The sequence below is a fragment of the Garra rufa genome, chromosome 14 (assembly GCF_049309525.1).
Source record: "Garra rufa chromosome 14, GarRuf1.0, whole genome shotgun sequence".
NCBI classification, from domain to species: Eukaryota; Metazoa; Chordata; class Actinopteri; order Cypriniformes; family Cyprinidae; genus Garra; species Garra rufa.
Window position 1 is genome coordinate 35598678 of NC_133374.1, and position 21944 is coordinate 35620621.

At 34.7% G+C, this 21944-nt stretch overlaps 2 protein-coding genes across 3 annotated transcripts in view; both read left to right on the forward strand.

Annotated features, from left to right (window-relative positions):
* The window catches only part of wdr62 (WD repeat domain 62), a 40461-nt gene extending 22665 nt beyond the window's left edge, over positions 1–17796 (forward strand). The window contains exons 22-32 of one of the 2 annotated variants that reach the window (XM_073818382.1): positions 986–1255; positions 2429–2583; positions 4099–4220; positions 4357–4482; positions 7110–7221; positions 7417–7513; positions 11460–11517; positions 11996–12073; positions 12308–13048; positions 13332–13426; positions 16881–17796. In XM_073818382.1, coding sequence (XP_073674483.1) covers positions 986–1255; positions 2429–2583; positions 4099–4220; positions 4357–4482; positions 7110–7221; positions 7417–7513; positions 11460–11517; positions 11996–12073; positions 12308–13048; positions 13332–13426; positions 16881–17141 — 2115 coding nt within the window. In that variant the 3' untranslated portion in view covers positions 17142–17796. The remainder of the gene's footprint in view (positions 1–985; positions 1256–2428; positions 2584–4098; positions 4221–4356; positions 4483–7109; positions 7222–7416; positions 7514–11459; positions 11518–11995; positions 12074–12307; positions 13049–13331; positions 13427–16880) is intronic. The other variant, XM_073818383.1, reaches the window with a different exon arrangement.
* A 3831-nt stretch (positions 17797–21627) lies between these two features.
* atg16l2 (ATG16 autophagy related 16-like 2 (S. cerevisiae)) overlaps positions 21628–21944 on the forward strand; it is a 12048-nt gene continuing 11731 nt past the window's right edge. The window contains exon 1 of the mRNA XM_073817383.1: positions 21628–21640. Within this exon, the coding sequence (XP_073673484.1) occupies positions 21628–21640 (13 nt within the window). The remainder of the gene's footprint in view (positions 21641–21944) is intronic.

Genomic DNA, 21944 nt, shown 5'->3' on the forward strand with positions numbered 1-21944 from the left:
CAAAATATTCCTTGGGTCATGCTGAGAACATTTGATACATGAACATTGATCAGATTGAACACTTTTTCGAACTCCTCCTAGACCGTTGGTCTGATTTTCACCAAATTTGACTCTGATCATCTTCAGACCATGCTGGCAAAAAGTTATGGATTTCGTGTCAATATACGAAACTGTTTTCATTTAGCGCATCAACGAATTTGCGGGAAAAAGGCCAAACTACATCTGAGGCTGAATCTCTGCAAAGCTTTGATATATTTTCACCAAATTTTATGTGCCATTGTGACCTCACACTGACCATGCCACATTAATTTGGTTACAGCACCACCTGTTGGTCAAGATTAATAAGCCATTCATTAACTATTATTTACAAAATTTACAAAAATGATAACTTTTGACTGCATTAGCCTATTGTAATGAATTGGGTCATAGTGGCAACATGGATACCTATTATGGATACCAAACTTCCTGTCTGCCTTTTTGATATGTTAAAAACCTACTTTTTCGAACTTGTCCTAGACTTTTCGTCATATCATCATCAGACTGTGCTGACAAAAAGTTATGGGTTTCATGTTGATGGATGAAACCGTTTTCGTCCAGCGCCGCAACAAATTATAGGCTTGATGCCAATATGACTCTGAGGCTTTTTCTCTGCAAAGCTTTGACATAATGACACCCAACTTTGTGTGTGCCTTTGTCACCTCACACTAAACAAACCACATCGATTTGATAACAGCGCCACCTGTTGGGCAAATGTGATAAGCCATTAAATCATATTATGAGCAGTTCTACATTTTACTTTTCTGTCATTTTGACTAAAGTCATCTTAAAATGGCTTCCTTTACTCATTGTTGCAGTTGGTCTGGTGCTCCATGCCACGCTTGGCTCCTCATTTTCCCTTTGGTGTGCTTGGCCCCGTAATTGCTGCTTGCAGCTATATTTGCATATTGTGTTCTTTCATAACTAATGGATCACTTGGTTGTAACAGGGTGGAGGAGGTGAAAATGATGGTACTGGTGTAGCTAATACATCTCAGTACCAGCCACAGGGACGCTGGGCAGTGCAATCTGATCCACTAGCCATCCGCACAGTACTGGAGATGAAGAGCATGCAGCTTCCCCTCTCACATACTCCTAGCAGAGCCATGGGTGAGGAAGAGTTTGAGGGAGACTCTCACTTTCACCCACAGAGTTTGGACAGTCTGCTGGATGAAGATGTTGACTGTGGTGATCTAGAGGAGGAAGAAAAAATTTGCAGTGTAAGTTATCTATGTAAAGTTAAATCTTTTCTGAAGAAGAAACAGATTTGAAGCTCATCTAAAAGGTTATGCCAGCAATGCTGTATGTCAGTAGTCCCTAAACTGTGAAGCTGCTTGTGGGTGTAGTAACAAACCTAGTGCCAGGTTTGTTTTTTACAAATTATATAGAACGGTGAAATTGCGCAATTAATTATCTGTCCTTTCTTGCCTGTACTTGTGACGTTCAAGCTCCCAAAACAGTCTTCCTATCTTTTATCGCTTCTGAATGTTGTTTTTCATCTGCTTAAAGTTAGACATTTCTCAACTAAGCCAAGTTGCTGGACATGCCTACAACCAGCTAGAAGTCACCAGCTTTTATTGAAAATAATTGGGATGTTGTTGTGTGTCACTAGTGCTTTGAATGGGCCTTAAAGGACTTTAAAGGTACTTTTAAGAATGTTGATGTCCAGTCCTAAAAGTGTCAAGGAGTTTTAGAATTTTTGCTGCATGTATTTTCTAGTCATGCCCAGCCTCTCAATATTTTGTAGAAATGTCCCTTTGTGAGTCAGGGTTTCTGTGGGTCCTTAAAATGTCTAAAGACTTAATTGTAGTTGTATCAAATTCAAGGCCATAAGTCTTATTTATGATATCAAGAGGTCTTAAATTTGCTGTTACCGGGAGAACCGCAATATTTCTGCTGTTCCGAAAGCGCCACCTGCTGGCAGACAATGAATTTGCATTTCCAATAAGGCTGTTTTTACACTGCAAACAGGCAGAGTTGTAAATGTGAACTGGTGGATCGTCAAGAAGATAATGCATTATAGAAATCTACACAATTAAGATAACAATAAGATAATAATCAAAGTAACTAAATATATATTTAATATAATTGATAAAATCTAAAAATGTAATACTAATACTGTATCTGAACTGTAAATCATGCCTTTTACAGTCATTTTAAAGTATAATATGTTACCATAGACATTGCTCTACCCTGCTATGGTATTAATTTTACTCATGCAGGTCTTAAAGCTTTTAAAGTTTTAAATTTGAGCTTAAAAATCCTGTGGATACCCTGGTGAGTGCCTTCACAATGAGAAAAAAAAAAAAAAAAAGGCCTCACTAATAATTGTATTCAAGTAATCGTCTGGTCTCTTAATTGAAATAATGAAAATGTTTGTTTATATTTTATAGGATTCCCAGGATGGGTTTAGCTCTTCGCTCCAAGGGCCAGGTTTTCTGCAGTTGCCACATGGAGAAGAGAACTTCCTTCCAGAGCTCAGCTCACCAGAGAAGACTGGCTACATTTTGTACCCAGCCAACAGCACTGCTCTGTCCACTGGAGAAGGGTAAATTGCTTGTAATTATATCTGGCTTGGAAATTTTCTATTTAGGGAGTAGGTGTTTTTACATTTATTCATTTAGCAGATACTTATCCAGCAATATGAGAAATGCTGCAGTCTAGTTTGTTAGCATTGTAGTGTGTACCGAAAAGAGAAGGGGCCAAGCATCAAGCCCTGAGGTATCCCAGTGGTTGCTTGATGTGACAGTCACCTGTCCCTCCACAAGTTACATTTTTTTTTTTTCTTCTTCTCTTTTGCACGCAATTTATGAGAGGTTGATGTCCTGGAATTGACCTGTGAATGGGACCAACCAAGCCAAAAGTTTACATAAACCTCGCAGAATCTGCAATTTTTTGCATTTTACCAAAATAAGAAGGATCATACAAAATGCATTTTTTTTTTTTTTTTTTAATTTAGTACTGACTTAAGAAAAAGTTTACATATACAAGAGAAAATAATAGTTAAATTGATAAATTCCCTTTTCAAAAGTGTATATACCCTTGCTGTTTTTCATATTGGTTGTTAGCTGAATGATCCACAGCTGTTTTTTTATTTTTATTTTTTTCTGCCTGCTGTTCTTCAGAAGTCCTTTAGGTTCCACAAATTCTTTGGTTTTTCAGCATTTTTTTGTGTTTGAACTCTTTTCAACAATGACTGGTTTTGAGATTCATCTTTTCACGCTGAGGACAACTGAGGGACTCATATGCAACTATTACAGAAGGTTTAAACGCTCACTGATGCTTCAGAAAACAAAACAAAACTATGCATTTAGAGCTGGGGAGTGTAAACTTTTGACCAGAATGAGGATGTGTACATATTTATTTTGCCTAAATCTTATTTTTTTTCCATTTCATACTGCCCCTCAGAAGCTACAGAAGATACTTGCATGTTCCCCAGAAGAAAAAATAAGATACTTTACCCTGATCTTTACATTCTACCCTGGCTCTTAATGCATTGAGTTTCCATCTGAAGCATCAGTGAGCATCTGAACCTTCTGTAATAGTTGCATATGAGTCCCTCAGTTGTCCTCAGTGTGAAAAGATGGATCTCAGAATCACTGTCATTGTTGGAAAGGGTTCAAATACACACAAATGCTGAAAAACCAAAGAATTTGTGGGACCTGAAAGATTTTTTTTGAAGAACAACGGACATTTTAACTGTTCAGGACAAGCAAGGCACTTATGAACAATACAGTATTATGAATCAAATGCATGTTAACTTTTGAAAGGGGTCATTTTTATAAATTCAGCTGTTTCTCTTGTGGTCTATATGTAAAGGTCTTTTATGTGAAATATCTTATTCAGGTCGGTATTAAATAAAAAATAACATGCATTTTGTATGATCCCTCTTATTTTGGTAAAATGAACATTTTGCAGCAGATTCTGCAAGGTGTATGTAAACCTTTGACTTCAACTGTGTACAAAGTCCAGTTTCACTTTATGTACAGAGTAAACTATATAAAAAGTCCCTAGTAGTCAGCATTTTTCTCTTATTGAGTAATCCTTTTTTTCCTCAATGCAGAGAGTTTGATGTTAAAGCTCTGTGTGAGGGTGCAGGTGATGACCCAGAAGAAGAGGAGCTAAGCCCAGATAGCGCTTGTTCGGCTGAGAGCCCGGCCTCCCATAGCGACCAGCCCCATGACCGTAAGTCTTATTACATGTTGTGTTTGGAGTGCTGTAGAGTATGAACCTGCCTAATGTAGTAAAATGCTGGTAGCAGATATGAAGAGTTATAGGTCCACCTGTTGATGTTACTTTATCTGTTTTGTTGCTTTTGTAGAGGACACAGACTCCCTCAGTCAGGTGAGCTCCACAGGAAGCTCAGGAGTTGAAGAGGAGGACGATGACGAAGATTCAGGAACTTTGCTTCGCCAACATTTTGACACCCTGGGTGTGGCTGCTAATGGTAGGAGATGTTTGCAACTTCAGCTGTTAATGAAAGTTAACATTTTATTGGAAACGTCATGTTTAGTAGACATAATGCATGTAATGCACTATACAGGTTTGTCCGGTCTGAGGACATGAAACACTATTTTATAAAACGCATTGTTTTTTTATTTACATTATCCTGCTGGAGTTTGTTGCATTTAAGGGGAGACACTGCAGGCAAAAATGCTGTTTTTTTTTTTTTTTTTTTTTTTTTTTTTTTTTTTTCATGCACCTGTCAACTTTGAGATTTTAGGCTTTTTGGTTTTTCAAGTCAAAATATTAGTCATTTTCAATACTATTTAGGGCAGATAATGATTCATCAACTGAATGAATGATTCAGTGATTTAAAATGATGTGACGTGAAAAGCTGCATGTTAGTAAGCAGTGTTGTTTTTGACAACCATCTTAGCTTTAGTCTTAGTCTTTTGGACTAAAATGCTTATTAGTTTTAGTCAAATTTTAGTCACTTCTATATGTGACCCTGGACCACAAAACCAGTCTTAAGTCGCTGGGGTATATTTGTAGCAATAGCCAAAAATACATTGCATGGGTCAATTTTAGATTTTTATTTTATGCCAAAAATCATTAAGAAATTAAGTAAAGTTCATGTTCCATGAAGATTTTTTTGTAAAATTCCTACTGTAAACATATCAAAATGTAATTTTTGATTTGTAATATGCATTAAGAACCTAATATGGACAACTTTAAAGGTGATTTTCTCAGTCTTTTTGATTTTTTTGCATCCTCAGATTTTTGATTTCAAATAGATGTATCTCGGTCAAATATTGTCCTATCCTAACAAACCATACATCAATAGAAAGCTTATTTATTGAGCTTTCATATGATGTATAAATCTCAGTTTTGTCAAATTTAACCTTATGACTGGTTTTGTCATCCAGGGTCACATATGTGATAGTTTTAGTCCAATTTTAGTCGACGAAAAGTCAAAAAGGTTTTAGTCAAAAAGGGGAAAAAGTAGGCTTTTAACAAATTAATGTAGGTCAGTAAGTATTTTGCTGTTGGGTAGTGTCACTTGTAAGTTCTGAAAATAGCAGATCTATAGTTCAACACAATGTGAGCTTCCGGATCGACTATTTTCACCAATAATTACAATAATTTTATGTTTTAAAACAGAAGACAAACAAGGATGGAATGCTAAAACGGCTTGCCATACTAGTATGGCAAAGAGTATTTAATGCTAAAACGGCTTGCCATAGCGGCAGATACGTTTTAGGTTTTGATTGGCATGCACAATAAGCAGAAATGTCATGCATTTTAAACGTCTGACGGACCACCCACTAACGTTTTCGTCTATTCTCGTCTCGTCAACAAAAACTCACACACGTCTCGTCATGTTTTAGTCATCAACGAGCCATTTTTATCTCGTCATCGTGTTGTTATCGTCATGAAAAAAAGTGGCGTCAACGAAATGAATTCGTCATCGACGAAAACAACACTGTTAGTAAGAAATAAATCCGTCATTAAAGCATGTTAACTGTCACTTCTGGACAAAATACTAATTCATATTAACACTTCCTCCAGTGAAAAAGTCCATCCCCTGTTGTCCTATCACATCAAACTACATTTGTTTAGAACATTTTTGACTTCACTTATGAACAGCACTTGGTCTTGATCATATCTCTCTCCTGATTCAGGCAATAAGGCTTTTTCACTGAAGAAAGCAATATTATTAAATTCTATTTTAACTGGAAGCAACGGTTTCACTGCAAAAAAAAAATGCTTTTCTTACTTAGATTTGTTTGTCTTGTTTTTTTCTAAAAACAAGAACATAATTTTTCCTTAATTTTTAGATATTTTGGCTGGAAGCAAGTCAAAATTAAGTGGGTTTTTGCTTACAATAAGCAAAATAATCTGCCAGTGGCATAAGCAAAAACTAATTTCAAACAGAAAACTAGATTATTTTTCTTACCCCATTGGCAGATTATTTTGCCTGTTTCAAGCAAAATCGCACTTAATTTTGACTTTTTTTTTTTTCTTCTAAAAAACAAGAAAATAATATTTACTCGTCTAGAAAATCCTTCTTGAATTAAGGATTTTTAGATATTTTGGCTGGAAACAAGACTAAAACAGTCGAAGTAAGAGACAAGCATTTTTTGCAGTGTTGAAGTTAAAAACTGCTATATTGATGGATTTATTTCTTAAAAACACACAGCTTTTTGCTCCACTGGAGACATGTGGATTATTGTGATGTTTTATATTAGCTCTTTGAAAACACATTTTTAATACTTGATTAACATCCTTCAACGTGTTCTCACTGCCGAATCCATTTATCCGTTAAGTATGTTTTATTAGATATTGTGCTAATTTAAACTCTGTTAAAAATGTCTTCTGAAAAAAAGTTACAGAGTAAAGCCAAATACAGTTTAAATGGCCAAATAGAGTTTTTAGCAAAAACAAATTACATTGGTGAGCAGGTGATGTAGTCTTTTTTTTTTTTTTTTTTTTCCTAAATCTGTTCCAATACAGAAACAAGATTTTAGATATAAATTAAAGAGGAAACAAAAAATAATCACAGTTTGCTAAAATGTAAAGACGATGGTGAAATATTATTGCTGATCTTATCTGTTGTGGAAACTCTCGTAGAAAAGTTCAACACAGACTTGAGCGGTCTGCAGCCCACAACGGAGAGTAACTTCCTCAATCCTCGTCTTAGTATCTCCACACGCTTCCTTTCCCGCTTTCAGAGCCGCTTTCGGTGAGTCAACATCAGCATCTGTCCCACATCCTGACTCTCTTGTTCAAACTGTAATAGAGATAAATGACTTTGCATGTGTAATCCTTTCCTTCCTTTTTTGAGATTTAAATTAAGTGAAGTGTCTGTGCAATTACATGTTGTAGTGTGTCATAGTGTGGATGACATTGTACATTTCTTTTCTATCTGCTGTTTCAGCACTATTGGGACGAGTGCTGCTTGCCGGCCTGCAGCCTGCCTGCCCAGTATACCGGATGAGTCCAGTGATGGCTGTCTAAACCTCGACCAAACAGTGGTATGATGCTTATGCTCATGAATAATGTACTCTGGATGACGTACACAATATTATCCCAGTGGTTGTTTATACCGGTCACAATTTAGACTAAACACTGAAATGTCATTCTGTGGCGTTTATCTCAAGAGGAAAAAAAAGTGATGCCGTTGTTGTTCTGTTATGTGCAGCCTTTACATGTTAACATCTCTAAAATGACTCTTCAAGAGGTTAGTTCACCTAAAAAGGAAATTTGTCATTTACTCACCCTCTAGTCTTTCCAAACCCACAAAGGTGTATTGTTCATTTTCAAAACACAAGTGGAGATATGCAATGAAACCTGAATAATTTCTGTTCCTCCCCTGAAAGTATGCTCCACTGAAATCGTAACACTGCATCCTAAATGTAATCTACACAAGTCCAGCAGTGTAATCCAAGATTTATGATAAATCACAATAGCTGTATTCATATAAACACACATATAAACATAAACATTGATTAATAGAGTACTAAAAAAAATCTTTCTTTCTTTCTTTCTTTCTTTCTTTCTTTCTTTCTTTCTTTCTTTCTTTCTTTCTTTCTTTCTTTCTTTCTTTCTTTCTTTCTTTCTTTCTTTCTTTCTTTCTTTCTTTCTTTCTTTCTTTCTTTCTTTCTTGAGCTCTGAATGCCCCTTTTGTTCTAGTAGAGAAACTGTTTTCCATGCTTTTTTGGAGTGTTCTAGACTAATGTTTTTATTTACTGTATTAGGGAACATTTTTGAGTGTTTTAGTGAAATGTTTTCTAAGGAAATTTTTATTTTGGGCATTAAGTATGCTCAAAAAAGACGTGTTGCTTGCCAATTACTGAATTTTATTCTGGGTCAAGCTAAGTTGGCTATTTATTGTAGCAGGAAAAATAAGATTGAACAGAAACCTGGGCAAAATGTTACTGTCTTGTTTTCAGCTTTTGTAAAATCTAGAGTGTTGATCGATTTTAAATTTTACAAAGCTATGGATGATCTTCTGTCTTTTGAACAAAAATGGTGTTTTAAAGGAGCATTATGTTCTGTGATTGAAAGTGAATTAGTTTTTTCACATTTCCTGTAGTTTCTTTTTTTGTTGAGGTGATGATTTTCTTTTGAGTTCTTGTTTATGTGATTTTGTAATAAAGAGCATTTCAAATTCTTTCTTTCTTTCTTTCTTTCTTTCTTTCTTTCTTTCTTTCTTTCTTTCTTTCTTTCTTTTTTATTTCTTTCTTTCTTTTATCGTTTTCCCTTTTTCTTTTTTCCTCCTTTCTTTCTTTTTTCCTCTTTCTTTCTTTCTTTTTTCTTTTTCTATTTTCTTTCTTTCTGTCTTTCTCATTTCTTTTCTTTCTTTCTATCTTTTTTCTTTTTCTTTTTTTCCCTTTCTTTCTTTCTTTCTTTCTTTCTTTCTTTCTTTCTTTCTTTCTTTCTTTCTTTCTTTCTTTCTTTCTTTCTTTTTCCCTTTCTTTTTTTCCTTTTCCCTTTCTTTCTTTTTTTCCTCCTTTCTTTCTTTCTCTATCTTTTTCCCTTTTTCTTTTTCCCTTTTTTATTTTTTCCCTTTCTTTCTTTTTTTCCTTTCTTTCTTTCTTCTTTCCTCTTTCTTTCTTTCTTTTTTCTTTTTCTATTTTCTTTCTTTCTTTTTTTCTTTTTCTATTTTCTTTCTTTCTTTCTTTCTGTCTTTCTCATTTCTTTTTCTGTTTTCTTTCTTTCTGTCTTTCTCATTTCTTTCTTTATTTCTTTTTTCTTTTTCTGTTTTCTTTCTTTCTTTCTGTCTTTCTCATTTCTTTCTTTTTCTTTCTTTCTTCTTTTTTCTTTCTTTATCTTTTTCCCTTTTTCTTTTTCCCTTTCTTCTTCTTTCTTTCTTTTCCCTTTCTTTTTTCTCTTTTTCTCTTTTTTCTCTTTTTTCTTTCTTTCTTTCTTTCTTTCTTTCTTTCTTTCTTTCTTTCTTTCTTTCTCTTTTTTCCTCTTTCTTTCTTTCTTTCTTTCTTTCTTTCTTTTTTCTTTCTTTTTTCTCTTTCTTTCTTTCTTTCTTTTTCTTTCTTTCTTCTTTTTTTCTTTCTTTCTTCTTTTTTCCTCCTTTCTTTTTCTTTGTCTTTCTCCTTTCTTTCTTTTTCTGTTTTCTTTCTTTCTTTCTGTCTTTCTCATTTCTTTCTTTTTCTTTCTTTCTTCTTTTTTCTTTTATCTTTTCCCTTTTCTTTTTCCCTTTCTTCTTCTTTCTTTCTTTCCCCTTTCTTTTTTCTTTTCTTTCTTTCTTTCTTCTTTTTTCTTTTATCTTTTTCCCTTTTTCCTCTTCTTCTTTCTTTCTTTCCCCTTTCTTTTTTCCTTTCTTTCTTTATTTCTTCTTTTTTTCTTTCTTTATTTCTTCTTTTTTTCTTTCTTTCTTTCTTCTTTTTTTCTTTCTTTCTTCTTTTTTCCTCCTTTCTTTTTCTTTCTTTCTTCTTTTTTTCTTTCTTTCTTTCTTTCTTCTTTTTTTCTTTCTTTCTTCTTTTTTCCTCCTTTCTTTTTCTTTCTTTCTTTCTTCTTTTTTTCTTTCTTTCTTCTTTTTTCCTCCTTTCTTTCTTTCTTTCTTTCTTTCTTTCTTTCTCTATTTTTTTCCCTTTTTCTTTTTCCCTTTCTTTCTTTCTTCTTTTTTCTTTCTTTCTTCTTTTTTCCTCCTTTCTCTTTCTTTCTTTATTTCTTCTTTTTTCCTCCTTTCTTTCTTTCTTTCTTTCTCTATTTTTTTCCCTTTTTCTTTTTCCCTTTCTTTCTTTTTCTTTCTTTCTTCTTTTTTCTTTCTTTCTTCTTTTTTCCTCCTTTCTCTTTCTTTCTTTCTTTCTTTCTTTCTCTATTTTTTTCCCTTTTTCTTTTTCCCTTTCTTTCTTTTTCTTTCTTTCTTCTTTTTTCCTCCTTTCTCTTTCTTTCTTTCTTTCTTCTTTTTTCCTCCTTTCTTTCTTTCTTTCTTTCTTTCTTTCTTTCTTTCTTTCTCTATTTTTTTCCCTTTTTCTTTTTCCCTTTCTTTCTTTCTTTTTTTCTTTCTTCTTTTTTCCTCTCTCTTCTTTCTTTCTTTTTTCTTTTTCTTTTTTCCCTTTCTTTCTTTTTTTCTTCTTTTTTCCTCCTTTCTTCTTTCTTTCTCTTCTTTCTCTTTCTTTCTTTCTCTCTTTCTTTCTTTTTTCTTCTTCTTTTTTCCTCCTTTCTTCTTTCTTTCTCTTTCTTTTTCTTTTTTCTCTTTCTTTCTTTCTCTCTTTTTTTCTTTTTTCTTTCTCTATCTTTTTCCCTTTATCTTTTTCCCTTTTTCTTTTTCCCTTTCTTTCTTTTTCTTTCTTTCTTCTTTTTTTTCTTTCTTTCTTCTTTTTTCCTCCTTTCTCTTTCTTTCTTTCTTTCTTCTTTTTTCCTCCTTTCTTTCTCTATTTTTTCCCCTTTTTCTTTTTCCCTTTCTTTCTTTCTTTCTTCTTTTTTCCTCTCTCTCTTCTTTCTTTCTTTTTTCTTTTTCTTTTTCTTTTTTCCCTTTCTTTCTTTTTCTTTCTTTTTTCCTCCTTTCTTCTTTCTTTCTTTTCTTTCTTTTTCTTTTTTCTCTTTCTTTCTTTCTCTCTTTCTTTCTTTTTTCTTTCTCTCTTTTTCCCTTTCTTTCTTTTTCCTCTCTTCTTTTTTTCTTTTTCTTTTTTCCCTTTCTTTCTTTCTTTCTCTTTCTTTCTTCTTTTTTCCTCCTTTCTTTCTCTATCTTTTTCCCTTTTTCTTTTTTCTTTTTTCCCTTTCTTTCTTTCTTACTTTATTTCTTTCTCTTTCTTTTTTTCCTCTTTCTTTCTTTTTTCTTCTATTTTCCCTTTCTTTCTGTCTTTCTTTCTTTCTTTCTCCTTTTTTCTTTTCTCTTTTCTTAATATTTAATAGGAACATCATTTATTATGTTAATAGAAACAAAAGCGTTCAGAATTGTCTTATTGTCTGTGGGACTTTGCCTTGGGTTAATTTTTCTCTTTTTCTTCTGCTTTTAAGGACAAGTCCAAGGTTCTTTCAAACAACAGTGAAAGCATTGAGGAGAATGACAAAAGTGGTATGTGTAGTTACCTGTAAATAGAATGCATTTAATTTTCTTTAAGTAAAAGTGTCCCATAACGGGGAGGTTAAAGGCCCCTGAAATACTAACAGTATTTTCATTTAAACATTCCAACACCACACACTGCAAAAAAACATCTGATCATACCTAGATGTTTGCACCAGCTCTGCAATCGATGCTTCAGTCATGTCTATCATTTATGTAGCTCTTTATACAAAGATTGCTTTAAAGGCAGCAGCTTTGCATTATTAAACATGAAAAAATACAATCAAACTTTAGCTTCTATAAGAGGTGTGTTCATGTTTGATTCTCATCTGACCTCAACTGACTGATTTTCTCTTGAACTATATCAGGGCCTTGACAGTAGTATCTGACTATCATGTGATTTCAACATATCGGTCCCCATGAGGTGCCGTAATTTTAAATATACTTCTGAATCATAATTGAATCTGTATGCTGAAATCTTGTCCTCCAGTTACCAAGAAGCGTTCAGTGGCTGCTCGGAAATCTGGCAAAAACGTATCTTTTTTACGCTGGAAAAATGCTCTGGGAGGTGCGTGAGATTGTGTTGGGTGGTTATTAATGTCTGGGCAAATTATCAAATGACCAAATCAGATTGGTTTCACATGGGTGTCTTGGTGTTTTCATCCTTGTTTTGCTCTCTTTTTAGTTTGTGCACATCCTTGGTTATCTTTGTGCAATAGGGGTTAAACTACTGGTTTTAAAAATGACATTTGGATTTTACTTCCTTTAAGTTTCTGAACTTCTAAACAATATGTCGTTTCAGAAATCACAAACAAGAACTATCAATCCAAAGCTCATAATACTGTCAACACTGCAGGCATTCTCACCACCAAATCCATCAGCAGTGTGTGTGACACATCTGTTATGCGTACCCGCCAAAGCTACATGGGTCCCACCGCAAGCTCCCGTGCGAAGGTAACCCAGAGCAACTCTGTGGAGAGTTTGAGCACGTGTACATCCGAGGAAATGCAGTTAAACGCCCCGTCTTGGTCATTGGACCTAACTGTGGGCCAAAGCAAAGAGAACATTGTTCCCTCTTCCTCTGAACCGTCTCATCCAACACCAGCTCTCTCTTCTCCTGCCTTGGGTAACCACAGTGCCCGGGCAGCTCTTCGATTGGACCTCGCCGGCCCCAATCGTGCCAGTCTGTCACCGGTGTCACTCAAGAGCCGTCTAGGGAAAGTCGAACGTCCCGAGTCTCCACGTCGGCAGGCTCTGGTGACGCCCACAGAGATGCGGTCACTGGGGAAGGAGTGTCGGAAGCAGATCATTAATATTGAGCAGAGCTTGGTTTCTAAGACTTCAAGCAGGTTCTCAACAGGGTCCGAAATGTTTGCCAGGAGCACCACAGTGTCAGAAACCAGGCATTCTGGGGTTGAAGACCTGCAGTTTACGAAGTCATGTGGGACTACACAGGCCACCTGCAATCAGATCTCCATGACTAAATCAGTAACTCTAGAAAGAGAGGATTCTACAGGAAATGACTGCGTTGGAGAGGACAAAGGTACTTTTTTTCTCCTAGTACATGCTGGAATGCATTTAAGTAGCAAGGAAGTTGTTGACCATGACCTTTTTATTAGAGGTGTTCCATAGTGTTCTATAGTTACTACCATAGTAATCAGGCATATGAATACTTGCATATACCGTAAATGTGTGTAGAGTTAACACACTGACAGTGCGATTCACATTTCTACTAACCAGAATATTGGCTTTTCCAGTTGGGTTAATCTGTTTTCATAACTTGCTTTTGATCAGAATATGACTAAATATGTGTTTTGTCCCGTTAGGATTTTCTGCAGAGTCGTTGAGTGTCCAGATGTGTAAAGAGATGGTGAATGAACTCTGGCAGAGCATCCATAAAGCAACTGGCTTTTATAACAAGGTGATTTATGAATCTGTACCTCTGTCAGGGAAAATGGACTACATTTTCAATTTTATTTCTTCTCTCTGATCTTTACTTTTTTTTTTTTCCATCTAGTTTTAATTTTAGTACTTCATCCTAAGTTTCACTTAGTTGCCTAGGAAAAAATTAAGGTTAATTTAAAAAAAGAAAACAATAGTTAACAATAGCTCTAACATATTCACCTTTAAAAAGAATAATGCCAATGACCTTTTAGGGCTGCCCTTGACTAAAGTTTTTTTTTTTTTTTTTTTTTTTAAGTAGTCGTTCATTTTAAGAATTAATCAACAATTAGTCGCATGTTTATTAATAAACCATTTAAATCATAATAATGAGCTTTTAATTAATGAGCCTAATAAGCGCTCAAGTGCGCGCAAAAAACTTTGCCACAGCGCACCAGCAGATTTAATTATGACTATGTCAGGGAAAAACAGCAAGGAGACTGCATTAATGTTTTACTAATTTAATATGGGAAAACACAAAAACCTGTGTTTGGTAATTGGCCTTCGGCTTAGTGTGTAATTTTGTTAATTTTGTCATTTTTATTTCGGTGCATCCCTAGTTTCGCACTCAAGTTCAAAGTGACTGTGATGGCAGAAAGCGCATCCTGTTTTCTTTCATTATTTTACAAAAGCGAAACATTCCGTTGTTATTGTGAGTGCACACAAATAAACAGTCTTTACAGATTCGAAAGATGTATTCTTATCTGTATTACCAAAAATGTGAATTTGCAAAGCAAATGACCGTACAGGCGCCTCTATCTGTCTTGCAGGGAGCATGTTTAGCTTAGATAAAAAGCCATATTTGAGGTCGATAAATAAGTGAGTGTTTGGATGTCCTTCCCGATGTACTATATTTACCACAGACCAGCCGTTTACGATCTGTCCATGATGGACTGTGTGACTTCACCACTTCCTGTGGATTTTTTTTTTCTTTTTTCTGCAACGTATCAAATTTTGGTCAACCAATCCTCTACTTGTCGACTAACAGTTAGTGGACTAAGTTTGGGGTCAGTCCTTTTTTGTATGCATTAAATTATATGGAGAAAAAAAAAACATCTTTACTGATTAAAGGCTGTACTTTTGAACTTTGCATGAAAGAATCAACCGTTTTTAACACTGAAAAGAAAAAGTCCTTTTAAACCGTAGTGTGTGTTTGTAAGTGTGTGTAGAAACTGGTCCAACTATATAAAAATAGAAATGAAAAAAATGAATTAACTTGAATTCAGTTGGTACAGAATTGTTCATTTTTCTATAGAGATTCTATTACGAAGTAAAAGAAAGTGCCTGCCGTAGCTTAACCTTACCATAAAACCTTAAAGGGTTGGTTCACCCCAAAATAAAAATTCTGTCATTAATTACTCTCCCTCATGTTGTTCCAAACACGTAAGACCTGCATTCGTCTAAAGAAAACAAATTAAGATATGTTTAGGAGCACCAAGAGCTCTCTGACCCTCCATAGAACAGCAAGGGTCCTTTCACATTCAAGGCCAGAAAGGTACCAAAAACATCTATAAAATAGTCAAGATATCAGTGGTTCAATCATAATTTTATTAAGCTACGAGAAAACTTAAGTTTGTGAAATCTGAAAAAAGCCCTGGAAAGTTTTCGAAAATAAAAATGCATAGTCAACAGGTCCTTGATGGTGCTTGAATTTATTTTGTGCAAGAAGTTTTCTGGAAAAAAAATTCTATATTATTCCCTCCGGTCCGCTAATGTGTTATTTCGCCTATGCATACTAGTTTACTTGATAAATATACGTATAAGTGTTTCGCGTGTGAGCAGTGTTGCCAAGTCTGCGGTTTTCCCATGGAATTGGGCTACTTTACCAGGGTTGCCATTGTTTTCCATGTCTGCGGGTTGAAGCGAAATTTTTAGCCTCTGCAATGTTAATTTTACCAGGGGAACCCTGCAAAAAAAACCTTGTATTTTACCCCCTGAAATGCCATTTTTACTGGGGTAACCCTCTCGAAATGCAATTGGGCTAGTTTTGAGTAGCAATTGGGCGGATTTTGCGTGAGGTACTTTGCCACGACATTCACGCACACACACAACTACTGTGGTGGTACCTCAATGTTTCACAAACACATCGTGAAACATTGCAAAAATAGTCTGAAACCGCCAAAACGTGATGCCTGGATGCAAGTTTCAAGATATTTGGCTCACCGAAGAAGATTACAAAGAATTGCTTGCCAGAGGTCCAAAGAACCATCACTAGGCCAGGTGCAGAACCTGCTGTAAAACTTGTGGCTACATGAGCCTAAGCTCTTCTGATATGAGATCAGTTTAGAATACAGTAGGATGTACTAATATTCTTCAGTTTTATGCAAAACAGAAATATGCAAATAGAATATCAGATCTGTCATATGGCCAAAAAAAAAAAAAAAATGCATAGTTGTGTTTGACATAGGGCTGCTCGATTATGGCAAAAATCATAGTCCCGATTATTTTGGTCAATATTGTGATCACGGTTATTTAACACGTTTGGACTGGATCCAAATCTATGTATTAGTGATTAATTTAAAGATGGCAATACAACAGAAAAGAAGATACAAATGAAAAAAAAAAAAGAACGTGGCTTTTTTCTGAAAAAAAAAAAACTTTTATGCAAGTCTAAAGTACTCTAACAGCCTACTACAGAAATTGAATGCAATTATTTGAATGTAAAATAAAACCGCGTCTTCACTGTAAGAATTAAACGTGCTTTCTTTCTTATTAAAACTACAAAAGCAGTGAGTGATTTTTCTCTTTGTATTTTTAAGTTTTATTAATATTAAGCACAGAACACATGAATAATCACCAAGCCTAAACGGTCAAATACACACAAATATATTACAAAACGAGGGTTTTGTAATATATATTTCTGTCTATTTGACCGTTTAGGCGCACACCTTGAGCTAAAAGATAACTTCACATGTCCGTGTTCTGCTCCGTCTTTGAGCGCATACACAGAACAGCGCAAGTTCTTTCGCACTTTTAATAAAAACACAACTTCAAAGAAACATTAATAAATCAAGCACGTCCCGTTTTATGAAAGTCAACGTTACATAATTTTGCTGATTTGCATGTCAAATTAGGCACATTAACGTTTCATCTTGATTACTGTATTTGCGTGATCGTTTGAAGCTGAAAGCGAAACTGAATTTCGATTAATTGCACAGTCCTAGTTTGACGCATGAAAACTGTGTAAACAATGCATCTTACAAGGGAACACAATGCAACCTTGGTTCTTGAATTTGAAGTTGACCAAGGTGTGGGAACCCTGGCTCTACGTCAGCAGCGTGCATTGTTTTGCATGCTCTCCAAAATGGTGCTAGGGTGATGCAGAGGAAGAATTGTACAGTTAAAGTAATTAATGACCGAATTAAATTCTTGGGTGAACTAACCCTTTAAACCCATCTAATGGTAAAACCCTTTCTCTCTCCCCGTCTCTGTAGTTACGCTCCATCCCAGAGTTGTCTGAACAGCAGGAGCAGATGAAAGGTATTTTGCAGGAGGTGTTTGTGGGTGTACAGAGCGAGTTGAACTCCCTGTGCCCACAAGAGACACGGCCCTTAACCCGAAGCGCCCGTCCCGTACCAGAGGACTCTCCTGGCCGTCAACTCCGGGACGACAGGACTGTGGCCCTCCTGGAGAAGTATTCAGAGATGCTCTTACTGCGAATGACTGAAAAAGGAGCACAGGCCTCACTGGAGTAACTGCTCAGTTCCCATTATTAGTTTTTGGCAAAAATGAACTTCTAATGGCACCCATAAGCACCTTTAAACCTTAATGTCTTGTATTGGTTTTACATTTTTTTAATAAACATGTAAATGCATATTTGGAATTTTTTGTAAAACTGGTCTGGTAGGTCTTTTTTTACACTACATTTCAATACCTGAGTGTATTTGGTCACATACACTTTGCAATTATTTTGATACTTTAAAGACCCCCCCCCCAAAAAAAATCATTACTTCCATGATATTTTATGTACAGTTTTAAAACAGTGTTACTTTTGTAAAACAAACAGTTGAATTATGTACTCAGTTTTGTGGTGAAGTTCTTGATGTTTGATGCTTTCGTAGTTTTACACGCCGCCACAACCACGCAGATTAACCAAGAGGTGTTCCATGGCCATGTTATTTTGAGTGTTGCTCTGAATGGTGACGTGTTAATATTTCCCAAAGCATCAGGCTGTGAATCACGATATGCTTGCCACTGGTGTGCTGATTATGCTTTGTCATGTTGATGTGCAATCCTTTTTTCTTTTCTTTTTTTCACAGAAAATGTATAGTTAACTTTTTCCAAAGGCTTTGTAAATATGTATTAACCAGCTGTTTACACTCTGTTTTAATATTAAACATTCAAATATGATTGTTTTTGTGGTTCCTTATGATTCTGAAACTGCATTTACAAAAACATATATATAAAAATTTTTTTAATTTCATTAAGCTTTTAAGTCTTTGAAATGAGATTAAATTAAATGCTGTACGTAGTAATTTACATTTATACATTTAGCAGGCGCTTTTATCCAAAGCGACTTACTAAAGAGGAAGCAATCAAAATCAACAAAAGAGCAATAACATGCAAATGCTATGACAAGTCTCATTTAGCTTAATGCAGTACACGTAGCAAGGTTTTTTTTATTATTATAAAATAAATAAAAAGAAAATAGATGGAATAGAAAAAGCAAGCTAGTGTTAGAGGCCTAAAAATAGATGGAGAGAATACAACAAGAACAGAGAAGCTAGTGTTTTTTATTTTATTTTGTAAGAATAGAATTATAATAGAGGGTGCTAGAGTTAGAGGGTCAAACAAAGATGGAAGAGATGTGTTTTTAGCAAATTTTTGATGTTTTAAGGACTGTTCAGATTGAGTTGGGTAGGTCATTCCACCAGATATGTACATTTAATGTGAACGTCTGTGAAAGTGATTTTGTGCCTCTTTGGGATGGAACAATAATGTTTGAAGGAATGAATTTAGGTAAAGGGGTGCAGAGCCAGTGGTGGTTTTGTAGGCAAACATTAATGCCTTGAGTTTTATGCAAGCAGCTATTGGTAGCCAGTGCAAATTGATAAAGACAGGTATGACGTGCGCTTTTTTCGGCTCGTTGACAATTAATCTTGCAGCTGCATTCTTGATTAATTGTATAGAACTGGCTGGAAGACCTGCCAAAAAAGCATTGCTGCAACCCAGGTTTTTATGCAGCAAACACAGTTGTAAATGTGAAAGAAGTTAATGTGCTTTCTAAAAATCTAAACAATTAAGTAAGGGATAATCAACGGTTTGCCGTGCGTTAAAGGATTTTAAATGCACGACCTGGAGGCTAATAACCGCCCGACGCGAAGCGGAGGGTGGTTGCCTCCGCGAAGTGCATTTTAAATCCTTTAACGCACGGCAAGCCGTTGATTATCCCGCTTATTCCATGGTTACAGACAAATTAAAACTAGGATTGATATTTGCAGCGCAAAATTTGACTGAATGGATAAAAAAAGACGGTTATTTTCGTCAGTTATGACACACAGCTCTAGCATTCTGGCCGCTTCAAATCAGACTCGGAGATTAAATAGTCCGGTAAAATCACATTTATTTGAATGAAATATAGCATTTGTTTCAGTAGATTATCGATCGACCAAGAGAGTGTGAAGGCAAGAGAGATGACAGTTGTGTGCGTGCGTAACGTTAACGTTACCTGCCTGCATGCTGTGCGTCTCTCTCTACAAACAACAATTCATTCAAAACAGCATCTTTACCGCCCCGTTGCTGAGGAATATAATGTAGTGATCTAGTATCTTCTAGGCTATTTTAATAAGGATCGCAGGCAAACGCTGACAAGAAGTTTATGTATGTGCACAGCACAATGCGATCTCTCTCTCTCTCAATTCAATTCAATTCAGAAAGCTTTATTGGCATGACAAAAAAGTACATTTTGTATTGCCAAAGCATCACAACAACATAGAAAATGATTTAGAACATTTAGTACACGAAATTATAATAATAGCTCAATTAAATAAAAAGATAGTATTATATATATTATCTTGGCTAGTTATTGCAGTTAGTTATCTCTCTCTCTCTCTCTCTCTCTCTCTCTCTCTCTCTCTCTCTGTGTGTGCTTTTGCGTGCATCAATTAAAGCAGCGCATTAATATAGAACGGTGATTAAACTGACTTAGACTACCTCAGAGCCATATAAAAAGAGAGTTGCGACACTCCCATAGGCTTCCATAGGAACTGAGGAATGCGGAAGTAAAGCGTGTCATGGAGCGGTCAATAGTTCCAAACAACCAATAGCTCCTCCATTGAAGTCCATTCATTTCAGCGCTTCTCAAGCACAGTCGCAAGTATATTGAAGAAATTACTGCATTTCTTTACATTTTAACGCATCAGTTGACCTCTCGAAAAACTGGCCAATAGTGGTATTTTATGAAGCGTGTCATAGTTAATGTTTATCGTTAAAAAATAAACAGTTAAACTGTAAATGCAGCTGGATAACGTGAGAAACACCGTAATAGCGACCATAACCAGATACTAGTTGTCATATTTTTATGTTTTTAGTCTTTCTGCAATCTTTCTCTCACTGTAGGAGGTTGAATGAGTTTCAGTAAAGACTGCATTCAAGAAACACGATAAAAATGTATGCTGAATGCAATTCGTTGCCTTGTGTTTTTTTAAACATTATTTTCATCTTTTCTATTATGTTAAATGCCATTTTTGCTTGCCTTTTATAATATTCACTTATGTTGTATATTTGAATATCATAAAACAAGAGTAAATTACTTTTTTTCATTTAACATTAAATCGTTAAATCGAAACATACTGTATAAAAAAAGAGTGTTTGATCATGTCCAAATACACATGCAGATGTATTTAACCTTAACTATTACACTAACTGTAATCTAAATACTATATTAGAAAATATTGTCTTTTAAATGGTCAGGATCATTATTGCACATATTAAGTACAAAAAAACCTCCTCAAAATATTTACTAAATAGAACTTAACTATATATATTACAGTTATTTAATTGAATAAAAGTTACACTTAAGGTGTTTGGTCACATTTGAGTGCCAAAGAGTATGAGAACATATTAATTATGTCTCTTTATCACTCCCCAGAATAAAATGCGATTGTAAAGCGTATTCAGAGAAGTTATCAATACACAATCAATGCACATTATGTGTTAATAATTACTCGAAATTGCTGCAAATATAGTAAAACTGCTGTCTATCCTATTTAACTCCATTCAAACACATTGACAGCGCGGAGCTGTTTGGAACTATTGAGAGCTCCATGAACCACGTGACCGTGCGGCGGCGAGATCAAAGCGTGTCGCAACTCTCTTTTTATATGGCTCTGGACTACCTGTGCATTAAACGGTTTTACTGCACACCTGCCAGCCAATCAGAATCCAGTATCCAGACATTCCATGGAATAAGACAGTAATATTTATGTTTTAAATATAATACATTATATACTTGATTTATCCCTTTTAATGGTATAAAGGCTGAAATGCGATTGTATAAGATGTTTTGTTTTTGGTGAAAATCTGAATTATAAATCATGTCATTTTATGGCTTAATATGTTACCGTACATTGTCCAACCCTACTCATACTGTTCATTTTACTTGTGCAGCTCTTAAAAAGGGTCATAAATTGCCTTAAATTGATATTTAAAAATTCTGCAGATACACTGTAAATAGTGAAATTTTTTTTGTTGTTATTTGTGTATTGAGAATATTTTTAATTAACATTTAGAATCCTATCTGATTTTCCACATTTAAAAAAAAATGTTTTTTTTTTTTATTTTAAATTTGGACTAGTTAAATTCATTTTTTTTTTTTTTTTTTTTACTAATTTTATAGCTTCCTTTTGACTACCTTTTAGTACTTTTAGGCTGAAATGTGAAATGTATTTGTGAAAAACTTTACAAGTTTTAGAATTTTAGTTTAGGATTTTTTTTTTTTTACAGTCATTTTATACCAGTCATTAATATGTTAACATAGACATTGCCCTACCCCATTCACACAGTATTGCTTTTATTTGTGCAGGTCTTAAAAAGCCTTTGAATGTTATTTTGAAATGAGTGCAAATGCTCTGTAAATTATATTAATTAAATATTTTAAATTATATCATTTGTATACTGTATGCGATGTTATGTGTAATCCAGACATTTGTTTTTTAATAGCACAATAACATCTGATTTAAAATGAAGAACTTATGTATGTGCACATGTAATTTACCACAGTGCTGGAAAATCTTGAAAATGCACCTTGAAAGTGCTTGAAAAGTGCTTAAATTTTACTTTGGAAAAGGTGTAAGAACCCTAATTTGCAATAGTCCATTCTGGACAGAACAAGAGCTTAAACAATGAGTTGTGAAGCATATTCCGAAAGAAAGGGCCTGATCTTCCTGATGTTGAATAAAGCAAATCTGCAGGACCTGGAAGTTTTAGCAATGTGATAATGATATTTTAAATCACAAGTTATGGTGTCAGAGTACTATCTATAGTGTTTTTTTTTAAAT